Here is a 12,921-nt window from a genome sequence, read left to right as displayed (position 1 = left end):
AGGTAACACATGTACCATGATTGCTCCCTCCTACATCTATACAACAACGTGTGGGCTTCCCTCATTATAGCTACCCTTGTACCATGGCATGTGGTTTGGTGCCTTTCTTGTTGCCCACTCCATTCCACCATCATTTCACACGACACTTTCCATTTGAAAGATGTGACATGGACCTTTTTCTCCCTTAGATATTGAAACTACCTAATAGGGTCCTTTATTAACCTCTCTTGTTGCGCTTGGTTACACTTGTACACTCTAAAGCCCATTTGGAAGGGCATGCCACTATGAAGTGTCCACCTTTTCCCCTGGATTGCAAGCTTATTTACTCAATTGCACTAACGAATTGTTGTACTAGAAGGTGACAAGACACATTGGATCTTATACAGGATTGTAGGTGTGTCTCCAATTGGACTTGGTCTCCCTATACGGGGTCTAAGCCCTGTAGAGGGTCATAATGACACTTGTAGGGTAAACGTTGAGAGCCATGGGCCTCCACCACAACATAGCATTGATTTTCACACCATGGGCTTCAACACCACACATTACTTGTTTGTGTCCCAACCATATAGAGATGATGCTACACTTGGACCATGTTGCCTAATTGGCCACACATTTGCTCGACACTTGGCAGTTGATCCAAGGTTTGGATAGGTTTTTGTCTCATCCAAAGAAATATGGGAGGGCATGTGTCATCATTCTAGCCCTCTTGATGGTGCATTGACATGTTTGATCCAGTTGGAGAATGAGACCATTGATTGTGCCCCATGGCCACTTGGGAGCACCATAAATATTTTTGCTTGGAAACCAGGGGGCCACCCCCTTGGTCGTCATTTTGGGAGCCCTCCTCTTCATCATGGCACATGAACGACTTATCTTGGCCTCCCATAGCCCTTTGCATCATGATTACATCATTTTGGCCTCATTAGGAAGGCTTATTTCACACTTATTGAGCTAATCGGCGGGCTTGCCACCAATAGGGTTGTTATTTTGCACATTAAAACATTTCTAGGGGCTTCATTAAGCTAATTAAATAAAATTGAATCAAGGGTAAAATAGTTTCTACTCATTGGGTGGGACACAAAACTAGTGATGGAGGAATTCACACCAATTTTGGGTAATTCTGGGAGGTCGGAATTAGCCCAAAACGTTTATGGGTTTTGTTGGTCTAGTGTCAAGGAGCTTATCTCTAATTTTATAGAATTTTTGGAGGAGTTTTGAGGCCCCAAACCACAGGTTGCCTCCAGCAGCAATTGCATAAATTTTTGGGTAGAACACACATCCAAAGTTAGCCACTTTTGAGAGGAGAAATTCACTTACTTCCACTTGGGTATTGCTTGCTTGTTGTAGCAAGCCCGGGTGCACACATTCCATCTCATTTGTACCCAGATTTTCAATGGAAATTTAATAAAATGGCTTAGCTCCCATTTTTCTGCTTAATGGAGTTTTGATTTTTAACTGCATGTGTGTATTTCATATTGTGCATGCCATACTTTTGTTGTAGCTAGTTCATGTTTTGACATTTCACTATAAATTCTCTAGGTAGAACATTACACATAAATTGAGGGAGTCTTTAGATTTGGAGTTTCTGCCTCTTCTTCCTCTTCTCTTCTTCATCTTCTTGTTGCTCTTCTAGTTCACCCTCTTGTGGTTCATAGACGATTGGATCATTTGATATATCATGTTGTTGTTGTCTACCTGTTTGAAGAGATGTCTCAGGTACATGAAGATACTCTATCTGTATTCTCCAAGTTTCATGGTTTGAAACATCCCAAAACAAAAGTTATAACGAAAATGCCTGGCTAACCTATCTGAAAAAGATTTCAGGAGCATTCACAAAGCCTATCTTTCTTCATCCATATCTCCGAAACTATAGCAAATCAAGGCCTAAATCCAAGGTAGTTGTTGATCTTTTATAAGTTGTCTCATCATTTGTGTGTGCATGTGAGTAGCGGTCACCATGAAGAGCAACAATGTATGGACAAATACCACATCAAGGCCTCCCTTGTTCGCTAATTTGACAAACAACAACAATGGAAAGAATCATTATGCTAGTCCTATCGATCCGTGGATCAAAGAAGCTTGCAGTAGCACAAAGAAACCTTGGAACTTCTTCGATTTTCTTATACATGATCATCATACCACTACAGAAGTTATCCGAGCCACACATGAAGTTTCAACATATTTCTTCTATAGTTTTAATGTTTCATTATTTTTCTTAGCAACCAAACCCAAAGGTAAAACCCAAGATAATGATAAATTCATTTGTTGCATTGGTTGGACGATTTTACCAAACATATTTCATTTCTCTTCGATTAGATTATTGTAGAACTGATTAAGCTCTCTATTATGAGCATTAGATTAGTCATTTTCATGTTTTATTTCAATTATTTCAGTTTCATTCCTTTCTATTTCCTTTCATTTCCTAGTTTAGTTGTGTTATTTCATTTTGAATTTTTTCCATCTTAGGAAGCGATAGGACTTCGGTCCAATTCACTCCCTATATTTGATGTCTATTTTGTGAGCATGTCTCAAGTGATGGGTGGAAGATTTTGGGGTTCTCAAATCCTCCCACTTGGAGCATGTGTCCTATAATTGGAGCCAGTTGTTTTCCCTTATACTAGATTTATTATTTTTCTTAACAGCTATTTTCTCTGGCCTTTGACATAATCTTTTGGTTCTTATGAATTCCTCATCTTTTGGTGCTTATGAACTCCTCCTCTTTTTATACCCTTGTTGGATCATATTTTTTCCATCTGTTCATCCTGATGATGAACCACATTGGCTAGTTCGAAATGCGTCGGAAATTAACATTTATGTGATGGATCCGGAAGAAAAATCTCTTAATAATAAAAGTTAGTTTTAATATTTGCCTAATTATTACCATGGGGTAACAACATTAACCTTTATACATGCGTCAAGTCCTAGGACAAATTGTATTTCCCAAGTCCCTAAGTATAAGATAGTTGATGTGATGAAAATTATGAAAAAAGAAAGAGGAAAACTTCATGTGATGACCCTCAAAGTCATATGAAATGATATATAAGTCCTGTAACATTGACCAAGTAGCTTTAGCTAGAAAATCCCGTAGATAAGCCTTTAAGGAGGAGCTTAGCATTGAGTTGTCTCTCCTCGACATTGTTTCTTACTGTCTCTTTTGTCCTTTTCTTAAGTGTTCATTTCATTGAACAAGTCTCTTTTTCTTTAGATATTCAGAGACAAGCATGAGACTAGGAGCATTGACCACGTAGTGAGGTGGCATTGCTAGGGCTTTGCATTTTTGGCTTTTAGCTTTATTGGCTCTCCACCTCTAGCCTTTTTTGCTTAAATGACATGTTTTCTACATTTAGACCTTTCTTGGTGACCTCTGACAAGTCAAACATGAATGGGAATGCCATTTTTATGGATGGCATGAAGTGATTAGGGGAAAGTGGAAAGTGTTAAGTATGGTTAGGATGTGGAAGACGCTAGTTTCCTGGTAGTACAAGTTGACGCAAGAGATGACAAAACTTCTAAAGGAAAATTATGTGCCCCATGGTACGATAAGGCAAATAATAGAACTTATAATGTTATGAAGTGCTATCGGATCTCATTTAGTGTTTACCACGTTCATTGCATGGCCCAAAAGTTATAGTACCACATCCAAGTAAGAAACCAATGCATAGAAGATCAAATAGAGCATGATAAAATCAAAATGTATGATCACTAAGTGCCTCTGCGAGTATGATAGGTGAGGGTGGAGCATCTCATATACCACAACTTAGCTAACACAATCATATGTTTGAAGGGGAAACTAAGAGAATTGTCCATGCCTAGAGAGTTTAAGCAAGAAAACTCATGAAATCAACAACATAACACCATTGTGAGGGTGCCTCTAAGGTAGTTACTCCTTGGAGAATAACAAGCCTTATTTATGAAAAAACTGTTCTATTGTAATAGAATAAATATGACAGATTGACATATCATTTGAGGAATTCAAGAATCTGTTTTTTTTCATTTTAGGCTTTTATCCATGATTATTTTTTTTGTTTTACATCCTTCCAGGGGATGATCTTGAAATGCAGAAAGCTTATACAATATCTGTCTCTCTTTCTTATTGAATGAAATTTACAATTTTTTTCTCCAAGGAAAAAAGATGATTAGCAAACCCAAAACTGTAAATATATGCAAGGCATAATAAGGATTTTATTAAGGACTTTAAATTTCAAACATATTTCAAAAAATGCATTGGCAGAGGCCAATAATGTAGCTAATATAACTAGGTTTGAATAGACACGAAAACTAAGTGTTCGTTCGTCACTCACCTTTTCTTCCACATCTCCAGCAAAAGAAGCTCCATCACAATACAAAAGATTCACCCTATTCCAATTATAAAAGTCTGTAACATCCATTGATATGAAAAGGTATTAGTTTTTAGAAGATAAATCATAAAATGGCTTGTCCCTCAGGTGGGATTTTGTTCAACATTTATAATTACTCTACTCAATTATACTCTTATATACATATATTGAATCTGTTTTATGCTATAATAACCTTGGAGGATTTAACTAGTCTCAAGCAATATCAATATTGATGAGTCGAAATAAAATATGTTGCTCAATCATAGTGGCTATATTAAGAAAATGTCATCACTCAATGCATCAAAAGTCTCTTCATTAACATTAGGAGACAAAATTTCATTGTGCTTCTTATCTTTCAAATTGAAATAGATGATTTTGCATTATTTCAATCATTTTATATTGTCCTTTGAATTTGTTCGAAAGTAAGCTTGAAGCTAAGATACTTTTTAATATTCTATGTATCTCTCATGACTATCTAGTATCATATACAAAAATCAGAACGCAACAAAAACAGAGGCCAAAGTTATAAACATTAAAATTTCATACAGAAGCAGTTTCCTAGACATAACAACATAGTCATGCATATCACACCACAACGTAGATACATAGTAAATAAGGAATGACTTGGCAATGATTCCTAAGTCACAATACAACCAAACATATCGAACTTTTCATAATACCCCTTTCTGAATAATTACTTCTAGAGAACAACTCATTAGTCTATTTAGTTCCTGTTACCACTCAAACTAGTAGGGGTCCTAGGACGAGGGTCTTATAGAGCAACTACTAGGTCAAGTGACAACAATGGATCAATGATAGGATGAAGAGTGATACCTAAAGCCTATGCACAATATAGGCTCAGATAATAGGCTTACTTGCTTTGGAAGTGTTGTCTCCTGGATTGTATAGGCACCGCGACAACGCTCAGGGCGGGGGTTGTCACTTTGATCCCCGCCCACTCCGTTCTTGTTGTCTCCCAATAGCAGGCTATGGGGGGTAGTCCCTATGAAATGAGGCGAAGGAAGACAAGTTGGGAACCAACTTGTTTGGGAGACACGGATGAGTGGCCTAGCCACTTGGTTGAAATTGAGCAAGATTATTGATTAGATTAGATTTTAAAGTATGATACCAGTGCCTTAATGGAGTCACAAATTCTTGCTTATAGTAAATTGGACCCAAATGACCGGATGGACACTCGTTGCTTAAGATGATTGACTAACCTAAATGATATGCAAACCTATGAACTATGTGTGATGTAGAGATTTTGGTTATTTTTAGTTAAATGCCTAATCTAGATGTAACTTTCCCTTAACTCTTTTGAAGCTGGGCTCCAAGGTAGGTTGTGGGAAGGAGGCCAACAAGAAGCAGGCTAGGGCTTGATTAACGATACCTTTTGTGTTAGTTTTTGTAGCATCAGATGTGTTCTAGCCATGAAACTTTGTGGACAAGCTAGAATACATATATTCTCCAAAACCCATAAATCGTCTCTGGAAATTCCACCTAGAGATGACTTAATTAAAATAATTAATATTTTTTTAATGGTACCTAAGTCTAAACTTAGGAAAACTGATTAATTAAAGGGTATTAATTAAGTCATTGTGAGAATCTTCTAGAAGAAGACTAGGATGATTTCTAGTTAATCTTAGCCATCGATTATGTTTTAATCTTGGTCGTTGAAGCCTCAATGAGAGATTATAAGAAGAAATTCAATGGGAGTTGGAGAATAAACTTGTGAGACAAGGAATTCGATATTGCTGGGAAATCGAACTCCAGAGTAGCAACTGTGTGTTGCCGGAGTTGATTCAGTAGTTTCGAAGCAGTGAGAGAGGGGTAGGGATAGTGAGGCTGGAAGGAATTTTTTCCAGTGCGGTGAGTGCATAGCAGACGGATAATGTACTCCACAGAGAGGCTAATGCAGTGCAGAGAGGCAACACAGAGCTTCAGAGGGAGATCCATATTTTGCTGAGGAGAAGTCGAGATTTAGTGGCAAGAGCTAGAGTGGGAGCCCAGAGGGCAAGAAGAATAAGTTTCCAGAGTAGCAACTGATCAACGAACTGAGAAAGCATTGATCTAAGCTGGGTGACGCAGATCTGTGTAGGGTGACACAGAGGTAGCAAGGAGCAGCACATCTTGAGCTAAGGTCAATATCGGATCACTAGTGGAAGTGAGATTTTTCTCACTAGACTTTTGTCAATCATTTTCTCTTTATGGAAAGCAAGATTTGAGCTTCCATAGATTTGTACTCAAATTTATTACTGCATAATAATAAAACCTCAGTTGTTGCACTGGTTTTCCCAAGTTGGGTTTTTCTAGGGACATTGGTCCAAAAGTAATGATGTTTTATTGTGTGTGCATCTATTCTTCCAGTGTTTTTATTTCTTCCTCAATATTTATTTTTTGAAGGTTGCAGTGTATATGTTTCGATATTTTCGATAGGAAACTGCAAATAATTTGGTTGATTAACTTAACAAATAGAAGAAACATTATCAGTTGCTGTAGTAGGATTTGGGGTCTCCGAATTCTCACATGGTATCAGAGCGCAGATCGTAAGCCAGAGAGCTTAGCGCAGAAGGAAGGAGGCAGTTGGAATCTCTACAGAGACAACAATTCGAAACCCTCTAAGGCAGCGCAGTGCCTTGGGCCACGAGGGTCAGTTTTTGAGGAAATTTCTTTCCCCGAAGTGCTCGCATCACAGGGGTAGCAGGAGCATCGCAGGAGGAAGAAGGACATTTCCAAGGTGAAATGCTTCAATTGTGGTGAGCTTGGCCACTACAACACTCAGTGTCCTCCCAGAAAGAAGGACAAAGAGGGGAAGCAAGATTAGCAGGTTGCATCCGCAGAAATCGACAGGTTGTCCTCCAGATTGGAGGAAGAGTTTGCCATGATCACCGAGTTACCTCCAGGAGTGAGGTGGGGTGATTTGGTTTTGTAGCCCCAGAGAGCTACAGGATGGGCAGGATTCTTGAGGAGGTCCACCTCATGAATCAATACCTTGCTATGGGAGCCCATAGTATGCAGTAGCAGGATGGATCAGTGATAGTTGGTGCAGTCGGGTGCTAGAGTGATAGATGCAGTAGCTAGTAGCAGTCAGACACTAGGCAACGCAATGCAGAGTTGGCAACAATGCAGTTGCCACAGAGCAAAGTTTGCAGCAGCGCAAAGGCTTCAGTGACATCGCAGAGTCTAGCAGCAGTCAGGACTCAGGTGACAAATGCATCATATTGACCATAGTTGGTTCAGTACTTTAGATGCTTTTTCGTTGTAGTTGTTGCAATTGCAGCAGTTGGAGAGGGTTGCAGTGCAGATGCAGTGTTGGCAACAGTTCAGCAGGGCTAGCAACAACACGGATGCAACAATCAGAGTTGCGCATTAGATGGTGGGCAGTAGAGCCAGACATCAACAGTGTAATAGGAGGTGTTACAAAGACAAAGTGTTTCTTCAGTGGGTTGCAGTGCTAGAACACATTCCTCGCTAAGAGGGAGTGTTGATTTTTGTAGCATCGGATGTGTTCTAGCCACGAAACTTTGTGGAGAGGCTAGAACACATCCGATGCTACAAAAATCAACACTCCATCTTAGCGAGGAATGTGTTCTAGCGCTGCAACCCACTGAAGAAACACTTTGTCTCTGTAACACCTCCTATTATGTTGTTGATGTCTGGCTCTACTGCCCACCATCTAATGCGCAACTCTGATTGTTCTCCAAAATCCATAAATCGTTTCTGGAAATTCCACCTAGAGATGACTTAATTAAAATAATTAACTTCTTTAAATGATTCCTAAGTCTAAACTTAGGAAATCTGGTTAATTAAAGGGTATTAATTAAGTCATGGTGTGATTCTTCTAGAAGAAGATGTGGATCGATTTATAGCTAATTTTAGCCATTGATTATGTTTTAATCTTGGCCGTTGAAGCCTCAACGAGAGATTATAAGAAAAAATTCGATGGGGGTTAGAGAACACACTTGAGAAGCAAGGAATTTGATATTGTTGGGAAATCGAACTCCAGGGTAGCAGATGTGTGTTGTCGGGCGTGATTCAGTAGTTTCGATGCAGTGAGAGAGGGGCAACGATAGTAAGGCCGAAAGGAATTTTTTCCAGTCCGTTGAGTGCATAGCAGAGAGACATCATACTCCACAGAGAGGCTGACCCAGTGCAAAGAGGCAACGCAGAGCTACAGAGGGAGATCCATATTTGTTGAGGAGAAGTTGAGATTCAAAGGCAGGAGTCAGAGTGAGAGCCTGAAGGCCAGAAGATTGAGTTTCCAAAGCAACAGTTGATCAGCAGAGTGAGAGAGATGCTGGTTCGATCTGGGTGATGCAGATCTGCATAGGGTGATGCAGAGGCAACAAGGAGCAACTCATCTCGAGCTAAGGTCAGTGTCGGATCACTAGTGGAAGTGAGATTTTTCTCACTAGACTTCTCTCAGTCATTTTCTCTGCATGGAAAGCTAGATTTGAGCTTCCATAGATTTGTACTCAGATTTACTACTGCATAATAATCAAACCCTCAGCTACTGCACTGGTTTTCCCAAGTTGGGTTTTTCTGGGGACTTTGGTCCAAAAATAATTGTGATCGGTCAAACCGGACAAAAACCTGGTTTATGGGCTTATTTCACCAAAAAACCACAAAAACCGGTCCAAATCGGCCGATTTATGAAGGAATCAACTGGTTTTCCCATAAACCGGTCGGTTCCTTCATAAACCATCTGGTTTATTGCCAGGCCAACTACAAACCCCACAGAATGCAATTTTCTAAGTTTGGACGTTGCTTTGAGGGAAATTTGGAGTTGTTTCCCTCCAAAAACAACCCGTCTAAGAAAAGCATCACTTTTACTTAAATTTTTAACATTACTATGAAATGACTCAGGATGTTTGAGAGTGGTTTCGACCTCATTGGATTTCATACGGAGAAACTAGAATTTTAGAGTTCACTCAAAATTCAACAGACTTAATGGTTTTCAGGATTTCATGGTTTGGGGGTTTGCAATGTTTCCATTTGATTCTATCATGCATGAGGGTATGCGATTGGCGTTTGATCAAGAGCAATGTTGCAGGAAACGCCCCCCCCGTCGGATCTAACCCCCGAAACGCGGTCCGTACGGATGCGTGGGGGAAGCGCCTCTTGAAACGCGCTTCGGAAAAACCGAAACGCGTTTCGAACTGATAATGGCGCTTCCTGGAAATTCCGGAAGCGTCCTTCCGAAGCATGTTTCTGTGTTTTCGAAGCGCGTTTCGTACAGCACTTCGGCCGTACGAAGCACGGCACTTCGGAGGCCAAATCGTACGGATCGTGTACGATTCCATACGCGCTTCCAAAAAGTGCGCCGCGCGGCCTAAAAAAATCAGTTTTTATTTTTTTATTTTTTTGTGAGTTTGCTTGTTGGGGGTGGGTCCACCTTGGGTTAGGGTGAGGAATGAAGGGAATAAAGCCCCCATTCATCCCTCATTTACTCACTTTGAGTTTATGAGAGTTGGAGAAGAGAAGAGAGGAGAGGAGAAGAGAAGAGAAGAGAGGAGAGGAGAAGAGAGAGAAGAGAGGAGAGCTTGGAGGAGTGAAGGAGAAGGAGCTAGGAGAAGGAGGAGGAGCTTGGAGCAGGAGCTTGGAGGACTTCATCTAAAAGAGCTAAAGAGGTAATTGCAAACCCCAAACTCCCTTATTTTTTTGACATTTTTTTTGTATTTTTCTCCTCCCTCTCCTACTCTTTCCCATTGTTTCTACTTGCTCCTTTACTTGTAGGTTGTCCACCACCTATATCCATATTCCAAGATGGTGTTATTTTGGCTTCTATGTATCATATTCATTCCACTTTTGGTTTTAATGATGGCAAGGGGGAGTAGGAATAGAAGGGAAGAAGCACACGAGGACAGTGGTCCCAATATGAGTGACCCAATGTATGATGAGGAGGAAGGGTTTGAAGAGGAAGGGGATGAAGTTGAACCTGAAGGGGAAACTGAAACACTAGAGGGGAAAACTACATTAACACCCTTGTGGAACTATGTGACCAAACTTGAAGGGGGAAAAGGTGGTGGAAGCTACAAATTTTTGTGCCCTCATGGTTGTCATGGAGGAAAACCATTTAGTGGTTCATATACCCGTGTGAGGAGACATCTTTGTGGGGTGCTGGACAGTGATGATAAAAGGGTCCTGTGGGGATACAAATTTGCCCAAACATTTCATCCAAAAAGAGGAGGCTACACAACAAAAAAACAAGAAACAAGAAACTCATTCTGAATCAAGTGCAACCTCTAGATTTGGTAGCTCATCTCCTCATGGTACTTCTGGAAGCTCTGGAGGTAAAAGAACAAAAGGGGATTTCCTTAATGTTGCTGGGAGGGATGATGTGGATGGAAAGATAGTCTAATTTCTTTGTGCTTGCGGTGTACCATTCAATGTGCTTCACTCTCCCTATTGGCATGAAATGGTAAAGGCCATCAATGAAGCCCCAAAAGGATACAAGGCCCCCAACTATGAGAAAGCTAGAACAGTGTTATTAGAAAGAGAAAAAGCTAAGGTTCAAAGAGCTTTGACACGTTTTACAAATGAGTGGGTAGATTCTGGGGTATCCATTGTATCAGATGGGTGGACGAATATTAGAAACCAACATTTGATAAATGTTCTTGGTGTTTCTGCTAGTGGTGCAGTATTTATTACATGTCATGACTCCTCCATCAATGCATCTGCACAAAACATTGCAGATCTCCTATTGCAATCAATCAAAGATGTTGGTCCGAATAATGTGGTTCAAGTGATCACAGATAATGCAGCAAATTGTAAGGCAACAGGAAAAATTATTGAGCGTACTCATCCACACATCTTTTGGTCTGGGTGCTTGGTTCACACATTGAACCTTTTGATGCATGATATTGTGAAGCATAAAGAATGTGGGTGGATTACTGAGCTTTACAGGAGAGGGAAGCAACTCATTAAATTCATCACAGGGCATACAAGGGTAAACTACTTCTATGGCACTTACTCCAAGTTGCAGTCGCTTAAACTTGCAAAGACAAGATTTGCCAGTTATTACCTCACCTTTAGGCGGCTAGTGAAGGTGAGACAAGCTTTAACTAATTTGGTGTGTGCTGAAACATGGGATGAAATTAACACTGATAAAGATGGTGCTAATGCAGTCAAGGACACTATTCTTGACATGTACTTTTGGTCACAGGTTAAATATGTTTTGCAATTCACCAAACCAATTGATTACATGATCAAGTTTGGAGATTCAGATCGACCAATAATTGGGGAGGTGTATGAGCAAATGGATAGCATGTTGGGGCAAATTAAAGACATTGTTGAGCCTAGAGATATCACCTTGTACAATTATATTCGTGCCAAGGTGGAAAGTAGATGGGAAATGCTAAATGTTCCATTGCACGCATTAGCATATGTTTTGACACCTAAATACTATCATCCATCGTGGCTTTCCACACCAACACCTGGGGGGGGGGGGGGGGGAAGCAGGAGAAAACCACACCAAGATCAAGAGGTTCACAAAAAATATATGATTGCATTGAGTAAATTAATCCCTGATGAGGAGGAGGCTGCCATGGTACGGAGACAATTGAGCAACTATACGCTTAACAATGGTCCATTTGGGAGCATGCATGCAATTAGAGATCGAGAGACATTTTCTTCTCTTGAGTGGTGGAACATGCATGGAGGGGCTAGTCCACTTCTATAGACTTTGGCATTGCGGGTGCTATCATAAGTGGTAAACACTTCTTCTGCAGAGAGGTGTTGGATCTCTTATTCTTTCATCCACAGTGTTAAAAGGAACAGGTTGAGTTCAGACCGGGCAAAGAGTTTGGTTTATGTTCATTACCTTGCGATTGTTGCCCCATTACTGTGATGATGTAAAGACTAATAAAGACCTGTTGATTTGGAACAAGAATCCAGAGGAGCCCAATTTGGAGGATGGAGTGTTGCTATTAGAGCAATTAGAGGATGCTCTTATCCAGGTATGTCCATTGTGGTATGAATTTTCCTTATAAAGCATTTCTCTAATTTATGTTTTTAATTTTTTTGTTAACTAGTGTTGTTTTTTGCATGAATTTTTTGAGCGATTCCAGGATGATGATGATCGTGTTGAGATGCCACCCCCATCTAGTCCCTTGGTTCCTAGGTTCCATGGTTCAACACCAACAGCAGGGGGTTCGTCTTTATCAGTTTCAGTGCCACTGCCACAACTTCCACAGGCAGCATCTTCTTCATTGCCACCACGTAGAGGCCCGCCGCCATGTTCTCTTCGTGGTGGAAGGAGGAGAGATTAGTAGATATATTCACAATTTACTACTTTTGTCATAGATTAATCATTAGACTTGTAGGCTTGTGAATTTGAACCTTTTTTGTCTTGGCGGTGACCAAGTGACATATTGTGTAAACATTATTATTTGAATTTTGGACATGACAAATGTTGACAATTGCTCACTTGCTAGATAAATCATAATATGCTCTATGTTTTATGTTTTATAATATGCTTAAATGTTTTATGTTTTATAATATGCTTAAAAATTTGATGTATGTTTGTAATTGCTAGAATATAGATGGTTGATGTACATACTAGTAACTATAATGGAATCATGGA

At 40.0% G+C, this 12,921-nt stretch overlaps 1 protein-coding gene across 2 annotated transcripts in view; it reads right to left on the bottom strand.

Moving 5' to 3' along the window:
* LOC149150238 (pectin acetylesterase 12-like) overlaps window positions 1-12,921 on the bottom strand; it is a 472,224-nt gene that overhangs the window by 290,184 nt on the left and 169,119 nt on the right. For both annotated transcript variants that reach the window (XM_089445272.1, XM_089445271.1), the window contains exon 4: window positions 4,302-4,375. In XM_089445272.1, coding sequence (XP_089301398.1) covers window positions 4,302-4,375 — 74 coding nt within the window. The remainder of the gene's footprint in view (window positions 1-4,301; window positions 4,376-12,921) is intronic.

This window comes from Pinus tabuliformis, chromosome 9, assembly GCF_031772625.1.
Source record: "Pinus tabuliformis cultivar Carrire ecotype Pingquan chromosome 9, CPIR1, whole genome shotgun sequence".
NCBI classification, from domain to species: Eukaryota; Viridiplantae; Streptophyta; class Pinopsida; order Pinales; family Pinaceae; genus Pinus; species Pinus tabuliformis.
The sequence above is the reverse complement of the archived record's forward strand: the minus strand, read 5'-3'. Positions and strand labels throughout refer to the sequence as shown.